Raw genomic sequence first — 22954 nt, 5'->3', positions numbered from 1 at the left:
AATTTCATTGTTACAAATTGAACATAATTAAAGCATAGTGATTAATCACAAAACAATATGTAATTATGTATGTGTTTTCCGATGGTCTTAGGCGACCCCTGTGAAGGGGTCGCGACCGACAGGTTGAGAACCGCTGCTCTACACAATTCTAACTTGAAATCAAAGGTTTGATGTGTGCTACTGTGTTTCCTAATGCACATTAAAGAAATACAGATAATAAACATTTTTTAAATTCACGAATGCATACTGCTTGACATCTCACCTCCACTAGCAGTGACTGTGCCATACTTTGGGAAACACTGGGTTAGTTTATTGCAGTTTTCCTAGGGGTAATAATCTGGTCTAGAGTAATGGTGGTGAAGAGATGGCTTGAGGATGGGTACTTTGAAGGGCCTCGCCACTAAATGGGAGGAGGAAAAGTCAAGGACTGGTTCTGAGCGTGGGAAAATGCTGGTGGTATAGGTGTAGGGAGGACATGTGGAAGGTAGAGACTATAAGTCTGAAAAACTATCAAGTATCCAGGTGAAACAATCCTGGGCCTTGATTTGGGAATCCATAAGGGTGACAAGCAGTTTAGGCCATGGAAGTAAGTTAGAACCTTAAAAGACAATTGTAAATGTAAAAAGAAGAATTAAGCAAAGAGAAAAATCTATAGACGAGGAAGCCAAATGGAATTGGTTAGAGGGATAAAGGAGAATGAGTAGCCTTGATACTTTATGAAGTTCAGGGCTGATGATTTCAATGATTCTCAACTTTGATAGGTTAAGAAGGAAATTAACTGAAGATGGGACGATGTCATTGATACTGTATTTGAAGGGTACATTTTTAGCCTTAAGAGCAAGGAGAGGAGCCCTGACCGGTTTGGCTCAGTGGATAGCGCATTGGCCTGCAGACTCAAGGGTCCCAGGTTCGATTCCGGTCAAGGGCATGTACCTTGGGTGTGGGCGCATCCCTAGTAGGGGGTGTTTAGGAGGCAGCTGATCGATGTTTCTCTCTCATCGGTGTTTCTAACTCTCTATCCCTCTCCCTTCCTCTCTGTAAAAAATCAATAAAATATTTTTTTTAAAAAGAGCAAGGAGAGGAGACATATTTGACAGAGAAAAAAAGTGAATTGGTGGAAAGTATTATAGACAGTAGCTACATATGGCTGTTGAGCACTCAAAATATGGCTAATATTACTGAGGGACTAAATTTCTAATTCTGTTACTTTTCATCTAAATTTTACAGTCACATGTGGCTAGTGGCTACTGCATTGGATAGTATAATCCTAGATGTTTTAGTATTTGGGCAGAAGGAGTTGACTTTGGTACAGAGGGGCTTCTTAAAAAGGAAAGGAGAGAATGGGAATGAGAAAAGTGAAGTGTTATCCTGGTAGCTCCTGTCTTTCTCCATGTCCATGGCTGGTGTGATCAAGGATCGAGACCAGCAAGCCATGCAGCTGAGTAAAATTTGAAACGTTATGTTAAATTCATTCTTTAATTTAATGCTATGTATCCTGCAGGAACCACCCTATAATACTTAAGTCTGGATCTTCTATTGGAAGGGGGTCAGGCATCATTGGTAATCTCAGAGTAAAGTGCTTCACATCTTAACTTTTTCCTCCTAATTTCTAAGAAAGAACCACAGGCTGATAATGTGTATTCTCTATTTCCTCGTTGCCATTGTTGGAATGATGGACAAAACATGGCTGCGCCCCAAGTTACCTGACGGGTGGCTCTAACCTGTTATTTTAGGCAGCCTTATCTTAGCTTCCTTTCCTTTCCTGTAGCATTGTTGGGATACTCCCCAACCTCAACATTGCGGGGGGGGGGGGGGGGGGGGATATCAAAAGCAAAATCTCTTCTCCCTTGAACTTTGAGGCTTTAAAGTGGATGTAGTTCCCTTTGTTACTGAATGAAGTTGACCTAATTCAGAGGACGAGGAAGCTTAAGGATGTCCCGTATTCATGAGATTGTTCTCTAATTAATTAGGCACGGCTAAAAGGAAATGAGACCAAATGGACTCTCTGGGTTGCCTTTTTTTGTTTGTTTTATTTTGCTGTTATCAGGGAGCCAAGAGCTTTAATGAGCTGGTATCTGATCCTGAAGTTTTAGTCACTAGAGATAGCAGAGTTTAAAACTTTACTTATTAAATAAGTTCCTTGTGAGCGAACAACCACATTTGTCTTTCTGACCTCATGCAATTCTAAGGGGACTGTGCGTTCTGGGAATTAATCAAGCAATAAAATGCTCCCACTTCTCTATTTCTCCCCTAAATGGAACAAAACCCTCATTGACCAGACTGTTTTAAGGGATAAGATTCTGCTTACACCTTCGTTCCAAGACAGCAGTGACTATGGATGCTACAGGGGAGTCAGGCTGCACATGGAATCTATGTGTAAGGGGTGTCCCAGTGATTGTGACAGGTCCAATCCTAGGCCTCATGGAGTCTAAAGACTAGTATGGTGGGTTTTTTAAATTTAGTCCAGGATAATCCTGGGGCGTACAGAACAATTCTACTTATTACTGCCCTCTGCCCAGTAAATATCTGTATGGCCTTCTAGTTACTGTGACAATTAAAGCCTGCCTCCACACATTTCCAAATTGTCCTCTGAGGGGAGAGGAAGGGCAATGTTGCTTGTATTGAGAGCCACTGGTTTAGAGGGCCGTGCAATTTTAAAAGTTCATTCTAATTTCTGCCCCTTAAAATATAGCTATTATTGCCCTAGCCCAGTGGTTCTTAACCTTCTGGCCCTTCCTCATGCTGTGACCCAACCATAAAATTATTTTCGTTGTTACTTCATAACTGTAATGTTGCTACTGTTATGAATCGTAATGTAAATATCTGATGCAGGATGGTCTTAGGCGACCCTGTGAAAGGGTCGTTCGACTGCCAAAGGGGTCGCAACCCACAGGTTAAGAACTGCTGCCCTAGCCGGTTTGGCTCAGTGGATAGAACATTGGCCTATGAATTGAAGGGTCCTTGGTTCAATTCCAGTCAAGGGCGCATGCCTAGGTTGTGGGCTTGATCCCCAGTGTGGGGCGTGCAGGAGGCAGCTGATCAATGAGTTTCTTGTATCATTGATGTTTTTATCTCTCCCTCTCCCTTCCTCTCTGAAATCAATAAAAAATATATATATACAGCTATTGTCCTGGATGGTGTAGCTCTGAGAGGTCACGGGTTCGATTCCCATCAGAGGCACATGCCTGGGTTTCCAGCTCAATCCCCAGTGATTGTATAGCGGGCAGCCAAATGGATGGTTCTCTCTCATCAATGTTTCTCCTCCCTCCTTTCTCTCTAAAAAAATAAATAAAATAAAATAAACAGCTGTTATTTTGGAGTATTCCCTTCCAGGATCTTCTTATACATGTATGCTTGTTTTCTTTCTTTTTTTTAATCCTCACCTGAGGATATGTTTTTATTGACTTTAAAAGGAAGGGGGGCCGAAACCGGTTTGGCTCAGTGGATAGAGCGTCGGCCTGTGGACTGAAAGGTCCCAGGTTCGATTCCGGTCAGAGGCATGTACCTTGGTTGCGGGCTCATCCCTAGTGGGAGATGTGCAGGAGGCAGCTGATCGATGTTTCTCTTTCATCGATGTTTCTAACTATCGCTCCCCCTTCCTCTCTGTAAAAAATCAATAAAATATATTTTTAAAAAAAAAAGGAAGGGGGAAATAAAAAAATACCAAAGAAAAAGATAACAATAAAAGGAAGGGGGAAAGCCTGGCTGGCATGGCTCAGTGGCTGAGTGTTGACCTATGAACCAGGAGGTCAGGGTTCGATTCCCTGTCAGGGCACATGCCCAGGTTGCAGGCTTGATCCCCAGTGTGGCGCGTGCAGGAGGCAGCCAATCAAGGATTCTCTCTCTCCATTGATGTGTCTTTCCCTCTCCTCTGAAATAAAAAAAAAAAAAAGGATGGGGGAGAAGGAGAAAGAGAAACATTGATCAGGTGCCTCTCATATGCACCCTGACTGGGAATTAAACGTGAAACCTTTTGGTGTGTGGGACAATGCTCCAATAACTGAGCCACCCGGCCAGGGCTAAGCTTTTTGTTTTGATAGTGTACATAAAGTGGAAAGTATTATTAGGAACATAAAAGTATCTTTTTCATATTAACATCTTTTTTGTTTTTGTTAATTCTCACCTGAGGGTAGGGTTTTTTCCTCCATTGCTATTCAGAGAGAATGGAATGGATGGGCAGGGGGAGGGAGGTAGAGAAAGAAACAGAAGCATCGATGGGAGAGAGACACATCGACTAGTTGCCTCCTGCACCGTCCTGTCTGAGGTGGGTAGGGGAACGAACTCAAAATCAGGTACTTGCCCTTGACCAGGAATCAAACCCCAGGCAGACCCTTTGGTGCTCAGGCACTCTAACCACTGAGCTACACTGACCAGGGCTCATGGTGACATCTTGAGACAATTTTGAAACAGACTGTAAAACAGGAAGAAACTTTACGTGAACTTCAGAGGCTGATACAAATTTCCATTACCCCTGTGCTGCATTTGAATTCTCCCTACCCCCCCTTAAGGTGTGCTCCAAGTAGAAAATCCAGACAAAGCCAAGGAACTTGAGCACTTAACTACTTGTCTCGGGAATGCTTTGGTTATAGGAAACAGCTTAACAGTAGCTAAAATAAAAAGGGGGTTTATTTTTATTGCATAATAAAAGTTTAGTCTTGAGCAACTGTGGTCTAATGTAGCTGGACTTAGTGTGATTCTTTTGGTCTTTTAAGGTTGGAATATGTAGCTCTAGCCATCACATCCATATTCAAAGGCAAGAAGGGAAGCTAAAATTTCCCAGGAACTCCCAGCAGATTAATCTCTATATCTCATTGGTCAGAACTGGATCACATGACCACCCCTAGCTGCAAGTGACTCTGAAAAAAACTAGAATAGGACAGTCTTGATTGGCTTGTACCAGTAATTCAACTTCCCTGGCCCTGAGCACACTGTTAACCCTAACAGGTTTGGGGTTTTTTGGTTTTTTGTTTTGTTTTTAAAAGGGAGGAAGTTGGATTTTGATTAAACAAACCACTATGATAGTTCTATTCCAGTGCCTACAACAAGAAGCATTGGAAAGTGTAGGATTAAGTGGGTATAGGGATATTTGCCCCAATCTACCATTCATAATGGTGTATTAAATGCTCTTACAGAAAAATGTTCAGCTGTTCGCTTGGTCATTTCAAACTTCATCATTATAAATGTATTTCTTAGGCTTGAGCTGTATTCCTTTCTTTGCCCTGTTTCCCTTGTCTCCGTTTCTCAGCCTAGGGAATATATGCTATGAATGTGTTTTTTCTCCCTCATAATGTCCTTCCAACTTGTTGGTCTGAGTGTTTTGTTTTATTCCTCTGTTGATCTTTCCATCAACTGACTGACTCTCACTGCCCTCCGTTTGAATCGTCCTTGCACCCATTCTGCCTTACAGATGCGTGTCATGTGTGCCAGCTAGTTGAAAGTCTCAGATTTACATCTGGTTCTCTACTAACCTTCCCTTTTTCTCTTTCTCCTCCTCTTCCTCCTCTCCTCTTGTTTTCTCTCCTTCCTGTCGCTGCTGCAGAGCGTCTCTACAGCCAACTTGAGCGAAACCGCCTGCTTTCTAATGAGCTGAAGCTAACGCTGCATGATCTGTGTGACTGATGGCAGGGCTCCCCGACGCCCGTTAAACCCAGCTTATTGCTCACACCACTGACCTGGACCCCAGCAAAAAGCTGATTGTCTTTTTAAAGTTTATTAAGTTGCCCTAAGCAAATTGCTTTTCAACTGGGGCGGTTAGAATATTGTTGACTTCCTGTGTAGTGGGAATGTTTAAAACTGCATTTCTCTCCCTTTTCAAGAGCTTGTGGGTGATGAAGGGAGGGGCCTGAGAGGTTATAGTGAGAAAACTTGGGAGAGTTCTCTGCTTTCCACCCTTATTTGCTGCTCTTTCACTTGTGCACTGACTGTAGGATACTTCCCTTGCATGGATGTTTTCTAACAATAAAAGGAATGACTTGACAAGATGTTGTAACTGCTTTATCTGCAGGCCCAGCCATGGGCCTTTCTGACTGGATGCAAAAAAAAGGGCGTGGAATATTCATAGATCTGTGTGCCATCACCTTCCCTGAGTGAAAGATTTGAGTATTTTCCCACCTCCCTAGAGCAGTCAGAGAGGTTTGCTTTCTGCGCAGGTTAGATTCTCTTTAATGTCCAGCTGCTGGTTTTCTTCTGACGTTTTCCATGCTGCTTTTTCCTGATTTTATGTTTAATTTTAACTAACTGTGTCACAGGCTAGTTCTGAATAAACACTGCAAACATCTTAAGGTTTTGCTTACACGCATACGTTTGATAGCATTCTTGGCTTTATTTCCTTTACACATATTTTACTTAACTGTGGGGGTTCTTTTATTTATCCCACCAGTGGTTCCTTTCCTCTCTAGCTCATGAGAACCCCCCTGTACGCTTTTCAAGTTGAGATCCTAATGTTTCTATGGTAGACATATACCCATTCTTATTCTCTGTGGTCAAACCTCAGGAGCCATTGTTCTCTGGGCAAAGCCTAAAGGAGTTGATGGTGATGTTTAAGGCTGCCTCCTTTGGGACTGAAAGCGATAAGGCTTGGTTGGGTGTGGGAAGTAGAGGAAATGACTGATATGGTTCCCAACTCCCCCAGAAGTACAGCAGCGCCTACGACTTCAGTAGGCAAGCCAGTGGCCCTGCAAACCAAGTGATGCAATAGCTCACTTCTGTGGCTGAGAAGGCAGCTGCTTTATTAGTCTGCAGCTTCCCTGCAACAGGAGCAGTTCTCAGAGTGGGTAGACCTTGAAATTTACTTCTGGTTTTTAATGTCTCTCCTTTACCCTCATTAGATAAACTGAAATGCACCAAAGAGGAACACCTCTGTACACAAAGGATGCTGGACCAGACTCTGCTTGACCTGAACGAGATGTAGAGCCACCCAGTCCCGCCCTGCCGCTGCTCCTCCCTCTGACCCTGACTCCGCCTGAGGCCAGCCTGCTTGAAGCTGACCTTTAAACTGAGGGCTGATCTTTAACTGGAAGGCTGCTTTCTCCCTTCACTGCCTCCCACCACCCTCCCTCCCACCCCCACCCCATGCGTCTTTTTCGCCAAATTATCTCTGCCTCCCCTCAGAGATTTTGATTGGGCTAGAGGCTGAGCACCTTTGGGAACAACATTTAAGGGAATGTGAGCACAATGCAAAGTGTCTTTAAAAGCATGTTGTGATGTACACATTTTGTAATTACCTTTTTTGTTGTTGATGTGGCAACCATTTGTAAAACATTCCAAATAATTCCACAGTTCTCGAGCAGCAGTCTAATCCCTTCTCGCTTTTAGGAGGTAATTTTGCCCTCTCCATAGAGGAGGGGAAGAGGTATGGGCCTGCCTTACTGAGAGCCCCCGAGAGCCCAGAGAACGACTCCACTGTGGGAATCATTGCTTTGTGCAGAGCGCTAGCCACATCGGAAAGGTGATTCCAGGAGGAGTTGGCCAAAAAAAAAAAAAAAAAAAAGTGATGTTTAGGTTTCAGCTTTTAAAGCATCTTTGGGCAATTTATTTTTTCATCAGAAGTGACCAAATTAAAATGGTGAGACCTCTCTGTCAGAGACCAAATTCTAGTCCCATCTCTTCCCTTTCAAGCCCAATGGTTCACAAAATGGATCATGTGCCCCTTAGGTTGAAGTGACCAGTTATTTGCTCTCCTGCCTCCTTGAAAGAAAGAAAATTATGTTTTTGCCACTGATTTAGCCAAATGAAACTCATCTCATTACCCTCCTCTGGGTCTGAAGCTGCTGTCTCTAAAAGTGCCATCTCATTGTGCTTTGTACCAGTTAGTGCTGGAGAAATCTTGAATAGTTTATGTACAAAACTTTTTAAATTTTGTATTATTTTGAAACTTTGCTTCTTTGGGGTTGGGGCACACTGGCCATCCCTTCTGGCTGTGAGAGCTCGCTACAGTCTGGGCTGGCAGTGTGCTGATCTTTAAGTTTCTTTCCCTACCTAATGCCCCATTTTTAGTGAGGTTTCTGTGAGGTCTGTTAGGTGCGCATCCTGCAGCTTATTGGCTTAAAATGTACTCTCCTTTGGTGTGGTCCCTTTGGGGGCCAATTTGGAGAAAGAGAAACCAATAGTGCAACTGTTTTGATACTGAAAATTGAACAAGTATCTTTTTAAAATAAAGAACCAGTCCCTCCAACCTTCAGACCTACTTGACTTCTTTTTTTTTTTTTTTTTTTTTACTAATCCAAATGTGCTTTCTCCACAGGAACTGAGGTTTGGGTTAAAAATCAGATCTTTGTAGGTGGTAGCAACAGGACATTAGAGTATATGCTTTGGTAGCATACCAAACGGGGTTCAAAACTCAGCTCTGAGTTCCTAGTTGTTATGTCCTGATACAACAACGGTAAAACAAAGATACCATGTATCATCAGGTAAATGGGAAAATTTGAAAAAAATCATGTGCCAGTCCTTTTTTGTTGTTAACCTTCACCTGAAGATATTTTTTCCATTTATTTTTTTTAGAGAGAGTGGAAGGGGGGTGGAGAGAGAAACATCGATGTGAGAAGCTTATCGATTGGTTGCCTCCTGCACATGCCCTTGACCCGGAATGGAACATGAAACCCTTAACAAGAAGTGCTCTTAGCCCAACTGGTGTGGCTCAGTGGTTGAGCCTCGACCTATGAACCAGGAGGTCACAGTTCAAATGCTGGTCAGGGCATATGCCCAGGTTGCAGGCTGAATCCCCAGTGTGGGGCGTGCAGGAGGCAGCCATCAATGATTCTCATCATTGATGTTCCTATCTCCTTCTCCCTCTCCCTTTCTGAAATCAATAAAATGTGTTGTTTTTTGTTTTTTAAAAAAGTGCTCTTAGTATTTGCTTAGAGATTGTGTGAGTGGATAGCTTTCAAAGTTGCCTTTGACACACCAGTGCCTGGCATTCCTGCACCCTGGCCATGAGGCTGGCCATGAATCTGACATACTAGTAAAAATGACACGGATCCCTTGACAATGACCAGCTCTAGCTGTTTATACTTCAGACTGGAAAGTTTTTCCGTTAATAGGCACGGATCAATGCATAGAAATTACTGCCCCCCCCAAAAAAAAAATTTAAAAAAATTGGAGGTGGGGTGGGGTTAGGGGCCGAATAAGGTAGGCAATCGAATTAAACTGGGAGGAAGTTTGATTTACTAACAAGATCTGCCCTCCGATATTTAAGTGGGCAGCTGGCTTTGTGCCTGAAGTTTCCATCCTGTTGGTTTGCTGGAGCGTTGAGTACCGGGGTTCCCACAATTCCGAGCCAGGCGGCCCCGCCTCCCGCTGGCATTCCGCGCGAGGATTGGCTGGTGGGGCCGGTCGGCCTCGGTGAGAAAACCTGAATCCACAGGCGCCATGACCGGCTCAGGGACACCCGGCCCCCCGGGCCCAGGCCCGGCTCCCTGCTCGCCCCGACGCCGCCTCCTGCTGCTGCTGCTGGTGCTGGTGCCGGTGCCGGTGCCGGTGCCGCCTGGGGCCCTGGCCAACAAGCTGAAGGTGCCGCAGGTGCTGCTGCCCTTCAGCCGGGAGTCCGGCCGCGTGCCCTTCCTGCTGGAGGCGCAGCGGGGCTGCTACACTTGGTGAGGGGTTGGGGTCCCCGGGCCTGCACCCCACGCCACCCGGCGAGGATGGGAGGGGCTCACCGGGTCAGAGGCCCGGGAAGGCCGTGTGCCCACTTGGTGCCTGTTCCGGAGGGAGGCGGTGGGGTGGAGGCGGGAGTGGAGTGGCCAGGTCCCCGTGTGGCCTACCCTCGCGTGGGAGACCCGAAGGCTGCGTGGGACACGGCTCTTACCCCACGGCTCTTACCCGAGACCTGCCCGGGACGTGACAGTGTGTGTGTGTGTGTGTGTGTTGGGGTCACTGTGGGAGTGGCCATTAGAGCCCCCGGAAGCCCCGGGTGGGAGGGCTCTGGTATTGGCGCCCTCCTGGGCGGGCGGACATGGGTACTCACCTCCGGGAGATGACTTTCTGACCGAGGATGGAAGGACACGACTTTCTGGGTGGGGGGACCCAATGATAGGGTGTGAGGCTACCCAAGGTGTGAGGGAACCTAACTGAAGTGGGCTTCAAGGTCTCGGGTTCATCGGAAAAGGAGTGGATTTCCCTTTACCATCTCCTAAGACGGGTGGGGAACCTTCTTTCTGCCAAGGGTCACGGGTATTTATAACATCATCGTGGGCCATACAACATTATGGACTGAGCCTGGCTGGTGTGGCTCAGCAGTTGAGCAGGGACCTAGGAACCAGGAAGTGGCGGTTGGATTCCTGGTCAGGACACATGCCCAGGTTGCTCTCCTCCCTTCCTCTCTGAAATCAGTAAAAACATAATTTTAAAAAATTAGCTTACTATATTTGGTCAAACATTTCATTAACTCAACCCTAATGCCTTGGGAGGGCCACACCAAAGTATTGCATGGGCCTTACACAGCCCTCGGGCCAGACGTTCCCCACCCCTGTCCTAGGAGAGCAGTAAGGTTTGCTTAGAGGTAAGAAGTTCACATCCCATCTCATGAGGAAATGTAATTGTAGGATAACCCGTGTGATGTATTAGGAAATACATTGAGAGGATGATGCAAGGAACCTTTCTAGCATTGAAAGCCATTCCATCCATCCCAAAATTTTAATGACTTTTTTTAAGTGAGCTCACACCTCGTAATTTCGGCAACTTTACCATCTTAGATATCAGCAACCCAGTTTCTAGAATTGATGGAAACTCATTCCTGAGAGTATGAGAAAACCACTTATCTCATTATTGGAAACACATCAATCCTATTTTTACATACTGAGGGAAGAATGTAGCAATCGCATTTTAAATATTGAGGAAGGAATGTAATTTTGCACATGGGATCATTGGGAAACGGTTCTGTCTCTCCTACTTAAATCTTTTTTTAAAAATTTTTTAATGGCTCTCAGAGAGGAAAAGAGAGGGAGAGAGAGATAGGAACATCAATGATGAGAGACAATCTTCGATTGGCTGCCTTCTGCATGCCCCTCACTGGGGATCGAACCCACAACCTGAGCATTTACCCTGACCGGGAATCAAACCGTGACTTTCTGGTTCATAGGTCGATGCTCAACTGCTGAGCCACACCTGCTGAGCCAATCTCTCCCACGTAACTCTTGATTCCTAAGTAATGTTTCTGTTTTGAAGAGTGTCATTTAAATACACCTGGTAGTATGTAATAATGGACAAAATAAAAGAAATTGTATTCCACCAAAAGTTAACCCACTTATTCATATTTGATACTCAAGCATTTTATTCTGGCAGGCGTTCCACCCATCCTGATGTAGTAACTGTTGAGCCTTTATATGAAAACGGCATCTTATGTTCCCAAAAAGCGGTACTTTTTGCTGAATCTACCCAACCTATACGCCTCAGCAGTATTATTCTTGCTCGAGAGATAGGTATGTTGAGAGAAAACACAATATGTAACAGTAAAATAATTGTGACATCCTATTCTGTGACTTTTTTGTGTGTGTGTATGTGTGTGTGTGTATTCAGCACCTGGCATGGTACCTGATACAAGAGGGAAAGAATTACTTATCAGAACTAGCTTAAGTGTTAAGGCCCAAGATTGGTCTTGAGTAAGGCCAAAGGCAGTAGTAGTATAAAGACTAGCACTTCTCAAAGTGTGGTTGGTGAACTTACACCATTAGCATCACCTGGAGCTTGTTAGAGGTTTTGTTTGTTTTTAGAAAGGGAGGAAGGGGGAGAGAGAGAAAAAACACACACAAACATGGCAGTGGTAAGAGAAACATCAGTTGGTTGCCTTAGGCATGTGCCCCCAGTGGGGATAGAACCAGCAACCTACGTATGTGCCTGACCAGGAGCCGAACAGGTGACCTTCCAGTGCACGGGACAACGCTCCAAGCCACTGAGCCACACTGGCCAGGGGAGAGATGTAAATTCTTAGGCCCCTCTCAGTTCTGCTATGTCAGAATCTCTGGGGTGGGCCCAAAACAAGTTTTCTGGGTGATTCTCATCCAAACTAAAGTTTGAGAAGTACTGCACTAGTCTGTTTTAAACTAGAACAGCTCAAGAAATGCTATTTGTATCCAAAATCAGAGCAGGACTGACATTGTTGCAACCATTTTACTTAACTAAATACGTTTTTAAAAATCTGTTACCATAATTTCGTAAAAGGAAAAACAGTTTAACACTTCAAAAGTAAGATAGAATGTAAAAATAAAGTTTAATCCTTTAAAGTGAATACATTTGATTACGTACTATTTTAAATTATTTTTTTCTCATTTTTCAGTGGATGAATGAAAACATACATTGTAGATCAGTGTTTGGGAGTCGCTGGCCTAATGTTTTATTATAAACAAAAGTTCTTACGTTTTGTCATTTTGCTGTTTTCTTCCACAGGTTGAAAGCAACTGTTACAGCCTTACTTTTTTTCAAATATTTAGAATAAGATTCTGAGTGTTTAAGACATTTAATAGAGTCGTGACCTGTTAAGTTAAATTCTCAGTGTTTGGATTCATTTTAGTGACTGACCATGAGCTGCGCTGTGATGTGAAGGTTGATGTGATAGACAGCATTGAAATTATATCTCGAACTCGGGAACTTTATGTAGATGACTCACCACTGGAACTGATGGTGAGGGCATTGGATGCGGAAGGTAAAGAAGTTCAGAAGATTCAACAAAATTATTTAAAGTTATACTCCTGTATGTTTAGTACGTCGAAACAGAAACTTGAGAGATAAAAGTAGATTGAAAGCAATATTTGTTTTCTCATATGAAGCTCATGTACATAAGGAATTAATAATTATGAGCATGGTTCAATACACTAGCTAATACTTTCATAAAATTTTCCTGCCCTAACCGGTTTGGCTCAGTGGATAGAGTGTCGACCTGCAGACTGAAAGGTCCCAGGTTCAGTTCCAGTCAAGGGCATGTACCTTGGTTGCGGGGACATCCCCAGTAGGGGCTGTGCAGGAGGCAGCTGATCAATGTTTCTTTCTCATTGATGTTTCTAACCCTCTATCCCAGTCCCTTCCTCTCTGTGAATAATCAATAAAATATATTTTTAAAAAAGATTTGCCAAACCGGTTTGGCTCAGTGGATAGAGCGTCGGCCTGCGGACTGAAAGGTCCCAGGTTCGATTCCGGTCAAGGGCATGTACCTTGGTTGTGGGCACATCCCCAGTAGGAGATGTGCAGGAGGCAGCTGGTCGATGTTTCTCTCTCATCGATGTTTCTACCTCTCTATCCCTCTCCCTTCCTCTCGGTAAAAAATCAATAAAATATATTATAAAAATAAAAATAAATTTTTTTCCTGCTATATTGAGTTGTTGGTCATCTCAGAAGATTTATTGAATGTCCAAATTCTGCCACTTAGCTTCTGCTGATGATCCCTAAACCAGCAATTAAGAACATTATTTTAGAATTTATTGCTAGCTCTGTTTGGTAAGTCCACTTTCTGTAGGCAAGGAAAATTCAATGTAAACCTGTGAAAAAGTTTTATAATTTTAAATTTGTCTTTCTCGAGCATGGTTTTATATTGCTTAATATACTGTGCTGGTGTTGTAATATATTTAAAACATTTAAAGTTATTGCCTCTTTCTAAACTATTCAGTAAAGAATAGTTTTTAAATCTGAAGAGTAGATGTATTAAATTATCCTAGAATCTCAATTTTATAAAATTTTTGTTGAAGGGACCAGGATTTAGGGATTCCTGTCAACTCTGAGGTAGACTACAAGGGGGCCTTTATGTAAAGAGAAACAGAAAAAGTGGCATAATTTTTGTCAACCAGAAGCTAATCATTTTGAGTCCTTTTTCAGAAAGCTTGTGCAGCAGTAGCACTTCTATTGTTTATCTAGGGATCTTCCTGGTATATGTATTTTAATTAATTAATGATAAGTATTTCCATTTGTTCATGAAAAAGGCCCAAAAGTAATTTTCTAGTTAGGTTTTCCTAACTAGATACCTGTATGGCATATAAGCATAACCAATAGATGCAGGCAACAGGGGGTGAGGGCAGGATTGGGGGATGGGAAGGCAATGGTGGGATAAGGACACATATGTAATACCTTAATCAATAAAGGGGGGGGAGGGAAGATACCTGAATGTTTTTGAGTATGTGATTCTGTCTTGTCTGCTTTTGACTTGATCTACAGGAAATACTTTTAGTAGTTTGGCAGGGATGATGTTTGAGTGGAGCATTGTCAAGGACAATGAATCATCAAGAGGAGAACTGTCTAATAAAATCAGGTAACCTTGCACCCTAACATAAACCATCTGACTCTGAAGGAGACCTCTGCCTTTGTGGCACACTGAACAACAACCATTTGTGAGGGCATTAATCCTGCTGTCTGGACTTTTTTAGAACAGATAAATTTACCAGGTGGGGGGATGTCTTTGATATAGTAGGATGTAGGCTATAGTATGGTATGGTTATAGGTACCATTTGATAGTTTAATTTGATGTACTGCAAAGGAGTTCATGCATTCAGGATTATGTACATCTTAGAGGCCCAGTGCACAAAATTTGTACATGGGTAGGGTCCCTAGGCCTGGCCAGAGATCAGGGCCGATCAAGGCCTTCCAGCTGCCAGCGGAGCCTTCCTTTGTTCCGCACCACCCCCTATTGGTCAGCGCACGTCATAGAGAGCGATCAAACTCGGGTCTCCTGGTTGAGGGATGTCCGACTGCCCGTTTAGGCCCGATCCCATTCACAATCCAGGACTGCTGGCTCCCAACCGCTCTCCTGCCTGCCAGCCTGATCACCCCCTAACCCAGGGGTGGGCAAACTTTTTGACTCGAGGGCCACAATGGGTTCCTAAACTGGACCGGAGGGCCGGAACAAAAGCATGGATAGAGTGTTTGTGTGAACTAATATAAATTCACAGTAAACATCATTACATAAAAGGGTACGGTCTTTTTTTTTTTTAGTTTTATTCATTTCAAACGGGCCGGCCCGCGGGCCGTAGTTTGCCCACGGCTGCCCTAACCACTCCCCTGCCAGATTGATCAACGCCTAATTGTTCCCCTGCCGGTCCGATTGCCCCCAACTGCCCTCCCCTGCAGGCCTGGTCCCCCACAATGGCCCTCCCCTGCAGGCCCAGTCACCCTCAACTGCCCTCCCCTTCAGGCCTGGTTTCCCCCAACCCCCCTCCCCTGCCGGCCATCTTGTGGCCACATAGGGACGGCCATCTTGTGTTTTGGAGTGATGGTCAATTTGCATACTGGTCACGACTAATTAGCATATCCCTTATTGTATTGAAGTGATGGTCAATTTGCATACTGGTCGTGACTAATTAGCATGTCCTGTCGTGACTAGCATATCTGGGCTAATTAGCATATCCCTCTCTTTTTATATAGGATTATGTAGGATAGGATTATTTGAGTCAGGTATATATTCTGGCCATTTCATTGTTCAAGCTATCTGCACATGCTGAAATCCAGTAAGTGGGAAAAATAGTATGAAATTTTGTCTTCAGTACCAAGAAGTAGCTCTGAGATCATCCAAGTTTTAGTCCAACAACAATTTTAGCCAGAAGCACATTAAATACTTTTCTTCTATCTAGTCCTTATGGGGAAAAATTTTTTAAAACTTTTGCCCTGGCCAGTGTGTTCAGTGGCTAGAGTGCTGAGCTAGCATTGAAGGGTCTCAGATTTGATTCCTGGTCAAGGGCATGAACCTGGTTGCAGGTTCAATCCCTGGCCCCGGTTGGGCGCCTACGGGAGGCAACCAGTCGATGTCTCTCTTTCTCTCTTTTCCCCTCCTCTGCCCTTCCTCCCTCCCTTCCACTCTCTCTAAAAAATCAATGGAGCCCTAGCTGGTTTGGCTCAGTGGATACAGCGTCGGCCTGTGAACTGAAGGGTCCCAGGTTCAAAGGGCACATGTCCGGGTTGTGGGCTCAATCGCCAGTAGGGGGCATACAGGAGGCAGCAGCTAATCAATGATTCTCTCTCATCATTAATGTTTCTATCTCTCTCTTCCTCTCCCTTCCTCTCTGAAATCAATAAAAAAAAACATTAAAAAAATCAATGGAAAAAATCCTCGGGTGAAGATTAACAACAAAAAAACAACACAACTGTTTATACTGTAGAGAGATTGCAGAGTCTAGGTCTAAAGTTGCTTAGTGCCTTTTGGAGGAAGACTGATTATTTGATTCTGTTAGAAACAAACCCTATTTTAAATCTCTTTAGGATTCTAAAATATTCTGATGCAGAATATTCTCCCCCAGCATATGTAACTGAGATGGAAAAAGAAGGGAAACAAGGAGATATAATTTTGGTGTCTGGGATTAGAACTGGTGCTGCTGTTGTCAAAGTTCGAATTTTGGAACCATTTTATAAGGTAAAAAGTTTGTGCTATAAACTTCCATTTACTAGTCTTGCCTACATACCAGTAAAATACAGTTTTTTATGTTTATCTATAGTAGAAGTTTTCTATCTACCCTGATATAATTTGAGCTAATAGTCATTTTTGAAAAAGTCATTTGAAGTGGGTAAGCATGAAAAACAACACTTGTCTTCCTTAAACATTTTGTTACCTATTACAAATACAACTGCTGTTTTCTGTTAAAACATATAAATGTATTAAAAAGATTTTTATTTCATAGGGGAAGAGAGAGATAGAAACATCAACGATGAGAAAGAATCATTGATCGGCTGCCTCCCGCACACCCCCACTGGAGATGGAGCCCCAACCCGGACATGTGCCCTGACCTGGAATTGAACCTCAACCTCCTGGATCATAGGTTGATACTCAACCACTGAGCCATGCTGCCCGGGCTATAACTGCATTTTATTCACCAACCCCTTGGTGTAGGTCCAAGACCTTTCTTTGATCATGAGTTCACTGGTTAGAACTGTACATACTGTTTCTTGTATAAATTAGCTTCTAGTTTCTTTTTTTATTTTATTTTATAGTAAAGTGAAAAATTAGACCTGTGAAGCAATTTGAATACATAATTCCACATTTTTCAAGGATTTTTACATTTCTCACCTAAACCCAATTTAATAGCACATTTTATCAGTTTGCTTTTAACTTTTCAAAATTTTTAAATTTTTTGCACTGTCCACGTAGTTCAGTTGGTTAGAGCGTAGTCTCAATATGCCAAGGTTGTGGCTTCGATCCCCAGTCAGGGCACATACAAGAATCAACCAATGAATGCATAAATGAGTGGACACAAAAATGTGTTTTTTTATCTCTCTCAAATCAATTTTAAAAAAGGTTTAAATTCTTTGTAGAAACAACTTCTCTATTTTTGCACCCATGGTTTATTTTTTAAGTGTAATTATAATTAAACTAGTGGCCCTGTGCATGGATTCGTGCACATTCTAAGGAAATTAATTAGAATTCCTGGGACAGCACCGTGGCTCGAAGGGTGTCTGCAGAATGATCAGGGTCCCTCTGGCTGGTGGGGTCCCTCGGCCTGGCCTATGGGAATTGGGCCAAAACTGGCTCCCTGACATCCCCCAAGGGGTCCTGGAGTGCAAGAGGGCACTCTGCAAAGTTGCTGTCGTACCAGGTGTGGAACGCAAACGCAAGTGTGCAGGAAACCAGATTTGGGGCCAACAGTGCCCCAGCAACAACATAACCCACGGCTGAAAGTGGAATCGCGCTGCCCCGCAAGGAATTGGGCTCCCTCCTCTCTGGTTCTGGGGTGCATCACCGAAGAACCGCCTCTGCCAAGTCACTGCAGCTCAGCAGCTCCTGCGTTAAGCATCTGCCCCCTGGTGGTCAGGGTGCATCATAGGTACCAGCCAGTCTGGCAGTTGGATGGCCACTTAGCCTTTTATATATATAGAAGTGTTGCTGGCATACAGAGATTTGGGAAAAAACAGTTGTCTTTTGAATAGCATTTAATACAAGTGGCAGGAACACAAGTGTATCGATACCCCGGAGGGCAGCTCACTAACCTTGTGTTAGTGAGTAAGCCTTCATAAGAACCGGTATGTTCAACTTAATCTGGGAAGACAGTTTGAGGTTGGTTAAAAGGATTTCTGTGGCCCTAACCGGTTTGGCTCAGTGGATAGAGCGTCGGCCTGGGGACTGAAAAGTCACAGGTTCGATTCCGGCCAGGGGCATGTACCTTGGTTGCGGGCACATCCCCAGTGGGAGGTGTGCAGGAGGCAGCTCTCTATCCCCTCTCCTTTCCTCTCTGTAAAAAAATCAATAAAATATATTAAAAAAAAAAAAAAAAGGATTGCTGTGGCATAACAGTGAAATCTTACCTTTTCTCGTTTCAGCATACTTGTCGTTTTATTTACTACTCTTCTCCTTTAGAAGGCTCATCATTTTTCATTCCTAGTTTGAGTGACTTAGAAAGTAAATGACTTAGAAAGTTAATATAGTATTAAGATTCATGACCATTTTTTAAGGTTAACTGAAATTATGATTTGTGATTAAGAAAGCATTTAAAAAAAAATCTTGCCAAAACCGGTTTGGGTCAGTGGATAGAGCGTCGGCCTGTGGACTGAAAGGTCCCGGGTTCGATTCCGGTCAAGGGCATGTACCTGGGTTGCGGGCACATCCCCAGTGGGAGATGTGCAGGAGGCGGCTGATCGATGTTTCTAACTCTCTATCTCTCTCCCTTCCTCTCTGTAAAAAAAAAAAAAAATCAATAAAATATATTTTTAAAAAAATCTTTATAAAACTTTTAACAAGGAAGATGGCCTTGAGGATTTTGCCTCAAGTTTGGAAATTTTGATTTTTTTTTTCTCTTTTAGAAAGTGGCGGCAGCAATAATACGTCTGCTTGTTTTGGAGAATGTATTTCTTGTACCATCCCATGATATTTATCTCTTAGTAGGAACATATATTAAATACCGAGTTGCAAAAATGGTTCAAGGAAGAGTGACAGGTAAGGCGACTTATCATTTCCTAAGACTGACATTTCCCAAATCCCTTCTGTTGAGAAGAACTCCACATTATGTACGCACCTGCTTTTAGCTTTTGTAATGAAGTTTTCTGTGATTGCTATCCTAGAGCTAATACTGGACAGAGATAGTCCCCACATCTTAAACAGATTAAATGCTGTAGTTTGGCTACTTAGCTTCAGTAACCATAGGCATATGAGTTCTCCATTAAAACAACAACCAAAAACTTACCAGCTTCTGCAGGATAAGGGGAGAAACTTTACCAGAAAGGACATGAATTATCTTGGTAAAAGTTTCTTGAAAAACTCAGTTCGGTAACTGAAAACTGAATACTCTATTAACTCCAGAAATCCAGCTGAATTTATAAAGTGCGCATTGACTCCATTAACATCAATTCTTTCCTAATTTACCTAGTGGGGATCCCGTCTGCTACTCTCAGTTTACTGGTTTGTAAGAATACAAGCAATATAACAATACACTCAATAGTGCCCTCCCCACATGGCTACTTGTAGAAATTCATCAGAGTGGAAAGGAAATTAGGAACAGATTGTACGTACTCTTCTCTAGGCCTGCTTCTTGATTTTCCTTTTATAATCCAACAATATACTATTGTCTGTTGGAATGGCTGCTCTCATTATATTTATGTACCTTCCGTGTCTTACAGAGATGGGATTTCCCCTGGAACACTATACCCTGGAGTTACAAAACCATAAAGTTGCACATAACGCATCTTTTTCTGGGAAAGTGGCTTTACTGGATGAGAAAACAGCCGTCGTGACAGCCATCCAACTGGGCCAAACTAATCTTATTTTTGTACATAAAAGTATCCTTTTGTTCAAGTTTTAGCTGCCAATATATCTTTCCCTGAGCATGCTAGAAACGCTCCTTGGTAAAATAATTTGTTGAGTGATTATAATACTACTACACATAATTTCCCGTAGGTTTTATGTTTAACAAGAACTATAAATTATTGCTGTTACACTTCCTAACAGCAAGGAGAGAAGTAGTTGGAGGGGGCTTAGTATCTGTTGACTTTAGTGCTTATTTGCAGCCTCAGTCACATTATGAGGTTGAGGAAAACTGTTTGGAGGAACTTGTGTGTGAATTTTATTAATTTGGTGCTTTTCACATGAATAATTGAGAAAAGATGATTCATTAATATTTGTTGAGTTGAGAGTAATTTTTTTAATCCTCACCCAAAGATATGTTTTTATTGATTTGAGACAGAGAGAGAGGGAGAGAGAAACATTGATGTGAGAGAGAGAAACAGGGATCAGTTGCCTCCTATAGGCACCCTGACTGGGCATTGAACCCAAAACCTAGATATGTGCTCTGACCGGAATCAAACCCAAACCTTTTTGGTGTATGGGATGATGCTCCGCCCAACTGAGCCACCCGACCAGGGCAAGTTGAGGGTAATTTTTTAAAATTCACTAAACCTGCTCTGTAAGGATATAACACAGCTCTATTAAAGTTGATGGAAACAAAACAGAATGAAGATTTAAATTCTCAAAAAATTGAAGCATTTGGATTTCATATCTCAGTGTTAGATTTTGAAATATTTCCTATTTTTGAATAGTTGAATCTGAAAGAAATTAATTTATTCAGCAAATATTCTTACTATATGCTCAACAGTATTCTAAGCTCTGGGGATACAGACTATTTTACTCAGGGTAGTTAGGGAAGTCTGATAAGGTGACATTGCAGCTGTAAGCCATTTCGATATCTGTGTGAAAGAGCTCCAGGAAGAGGAAGTAGAAATTGCAAAGGTTCTGAAACAGGAGCATGTTCGCCATGTTTAAAGAACAGCAAGGTTCGCCGGGCTGGTGTGGCTCAGTGGTTGAGTGTCCACCTATGAGCCACTAGCCTCTTCAGTTAAATTCTAGCAGAAATACAAATTTATTCTTCTACTCATCTACACAGATCTACTTAGGAACATTATTCCCAGAAGTAACTTCGTTGGGAAAGAGAAAGCATTTTGGTATTACAGATTTGCTGCAGATATTAGAAAATCAATTCATGATTCTTTTTGAGAGAGGACACTTATTAAAGCCGGGGACAGTGAAACAAGGGAGGGCTTAGGGTAGAGGAAGCAACAGGAGAGCCTAGGCCGGGCTGCTTTGCTCTCCAGAAAGTCAGAGAAAAGGGGGCCTTGGAGACAGCCTCAGGGGGCTAGTCCGGGAGGAACTGCTGCTGCCCACTGCTCCCCTGGTTGCTAGTCTCACGGGGACCATTAGAGTTTAGGAGATGCACGCCTGAGAGGGAAGAGAGGCGTGGGTGTGCTCCCAAAAGGGAGAGCGCCTCAATTAGTGATTTTTTAAAAGTCTGCAGAGCTCAAGGCTGAATGGCAAGCCATGCCTCTCCCTATTCCTCTATCACCACTGTTCACTCCTTCAGCCAGAGCCAGGCCACTTCGGCCTGCTCTCCATCATGGCCTTCGGTGTAAGAATTTACCTGGAAAAAGGGTCCTGCAGCTAAATGAATATTAAAAGCATGGAGCATGGTCTTTTTTCTCTCATTCCATTTTCCTCAAATTTGAAATTCAAGAATACCTGACTCATGTGATTATTGAGTCCCTCATATTTTTTCTCAGAAGGGTACACATTTAGGTTTTTGCTTTTCAAGGCATAGTAAAAGGTAGAAGTTTTGTTTGTGGGTTCATTTTTTCCCCCCTTTGGTGTAGCACACATTTCTCTTTTCACCCAACTTTGGCTTATATGATTTCCTTAAGCAAAAATTATTAAGATGTCCATATGCGCTCTGTGTCTGGACTTCCAAACTGCACCATATATGTGGTGCAACCTGGATTTTTAGGTATTTTTAGATAATGATTTTCTGAAAGCTAAATAGCTAAAATGAACATGTTGAAATGATAGCGCTTCTTTAACCTTCATTTTGAGATCGAATTCACTACAAATTCAACCTTCCTTTGGCATATTTTCACACATTGTTCTGGTTATATGCTGTCTGTAAGATGAAGCAGATTGTGGAAAATACAAAGATCCACGTAACACAGTATTGGGTTAGGAAAAGGGACTTTATACAAGAGGGAGAGAATCCGAATGTCGCTCTGTCCGGTTTGATTCAGCGGATAGAGTGTTGGCCTGTGGACTGAAGGATCCTGGGTTCGATTCCATTCAGGGGCACAGCTGGGGCCCTGGTCGGGGCTTCTGCAGGAAACAACCAGTTGATGTGTTTCTCTCACATCGATATTTCTCTTTCTTTCCCTCTCTCTTCCACTCCCTCTAAAAATCAATGGAAAAATATCCTCAGGTGAGGATTAAAAAAAGAGAGAGAGAGAATCTGCATGTCTTTAGACCATTTGAAACAATGAGCCTAACTGAAAAAACCTAGAATCTTGCCTGGCAATTGTGGTTTATTTTTGTGTGCAGATATAACGGAGTATTTCTTTGTACCTGAGCTCAGTGAAGCCAGCATCTTTGGAACCCCAAGTTATTATACAATTTGATAGAGTGAACTACAGGATCTACTTTGGAAACTCTCCTAATATTTTTTTTTTCTTGATGTGCGTGTATATAGGTTTCACAATCCAACCTGGAGGCCGATGGAGTCTAGAGGTGGAACAGGTGTATGTCATTACAGTAGAGGTGTTCGATAAAAGCAGCACAAAGGTCTATATTTCAGATGTGAGTCTCTCTCGTATTTTTCTAGCCCCTTGTACCTTTTTATTTGCTTTCGCTTCCAGATTTTACCTTTGGAAATGCAAGTTACTACTTTATTATCATTATTATTATTAAATAGTTCTGTCCTTGAGGAATGTTAAGCCAGAAGTAAAAGAAATAATTTGGTCAGAATTATAGGAAAGAACTGAAGTGATAATCCGTTGGAGAGGATCCTCATTCTACAGCTGCACTTCAGAGATGGTTAGCACTGCTTTGTAGGGTGAGAGTAGTCGTGTGAACATCAGATGACGTGTCCTACTCACTCTCCAGCATCTCCCCCATCCCACCCCAAAGAACTGTCAATTTATAGAATGTGACAAATCCCTCTAAAATTTACCTAAGCTTGGACCCTTTCTATTTCGGATTACTTGCCATTAGTGGATCTTTCAAAAATTAGCACCACATTAGAATTACATCTTTCCAACT

The 22954-nt window shown here is 42.8% G+C and overlaps 2 protein-coding genes across 13 annotated transcripts in view; both read left to right on the top strand.

The window, feature by feature from the left end:
* TPM3 (tropomyosin 3) overlaps positions 1-8173 on the top strand; it is a gene marked incomplete at its 5' end in the record, with an annotated part of 30766 nt that extends 22593 nt beyond the window's left edge. For 6 of the 12 annotated variants that reach the window (XM_081112094.1, XM_081112095.1, XM_081112099.1 and 3 more), the window contains one exon: positions 6828-8173. In XM_081112094.1, the coding sequence (XP_080968220.1) occupies positions 6828-6910 (83 nt within the window). In that variant the 3' untranslated portion in view covers positions 6911-8173. Of the gene's footprint in view, positions 1-5539 lie in introns of all 12 variants that reach the window. The other 6 variants (XM_081112096.1, XM_081112097.1, XM_081112092.1 and 3 more) reach the window with 2 other exon arrangements.
* Positions 8174-9495: 1322 nt separating this feature from the next.
* The window catches only part of NUP210L (nucleoporin 210 like), a 53034-nt gene continuing 39575 nt past the window's right edge, over positions 9496-22954 (top strand). The window contains exons 1-9 of the mRNA XM_081113175.1: positions 9496-9590; positions 11278-11414; positions 12503-12634; positions 14134-14227; positions 16168-16318; positions 18697-18829; positions 19510-19668; positions 21591-21659; positions 22386-22492. Of these exons, the coding sequence (XP_080969301.1) occupies positions 12610-12634; positions 14134-14227; positions 16168-16318; positions 18697-18829; positions 19510-19668; positions 21591-21659; positions 22386-22492 (738 nt within the window). The 5' untranslated portion in view covers positions 9496-9590; positions 11278-11414; positions 12503-12609. The remainder of the gene's footprint in view (positions 9591-11277; positions 11415-12502; positions 12635-14133; positions 14228-16167; positions 16319-18696; positions 18830-19509; positions 19669-21590; positions 21660-22385; positions 22493-22954) is intronic.

Source organism: Myotis nattereri, assembly GCF_964212035.1.
Source record: "Myotis nattereri genome assembly, chromosome: 18".
NCBI lineage: Eukaryota > Metazoa > Chordata > Mammalia > Chiroptera > Vespertilionidae > Myotis > Myotis nattereri.
The sequence above is the reverse complement of the archived record's forward strand: the minus strand, read 5'-3'. Positions and strand labels throughout refer to the sequence as shown.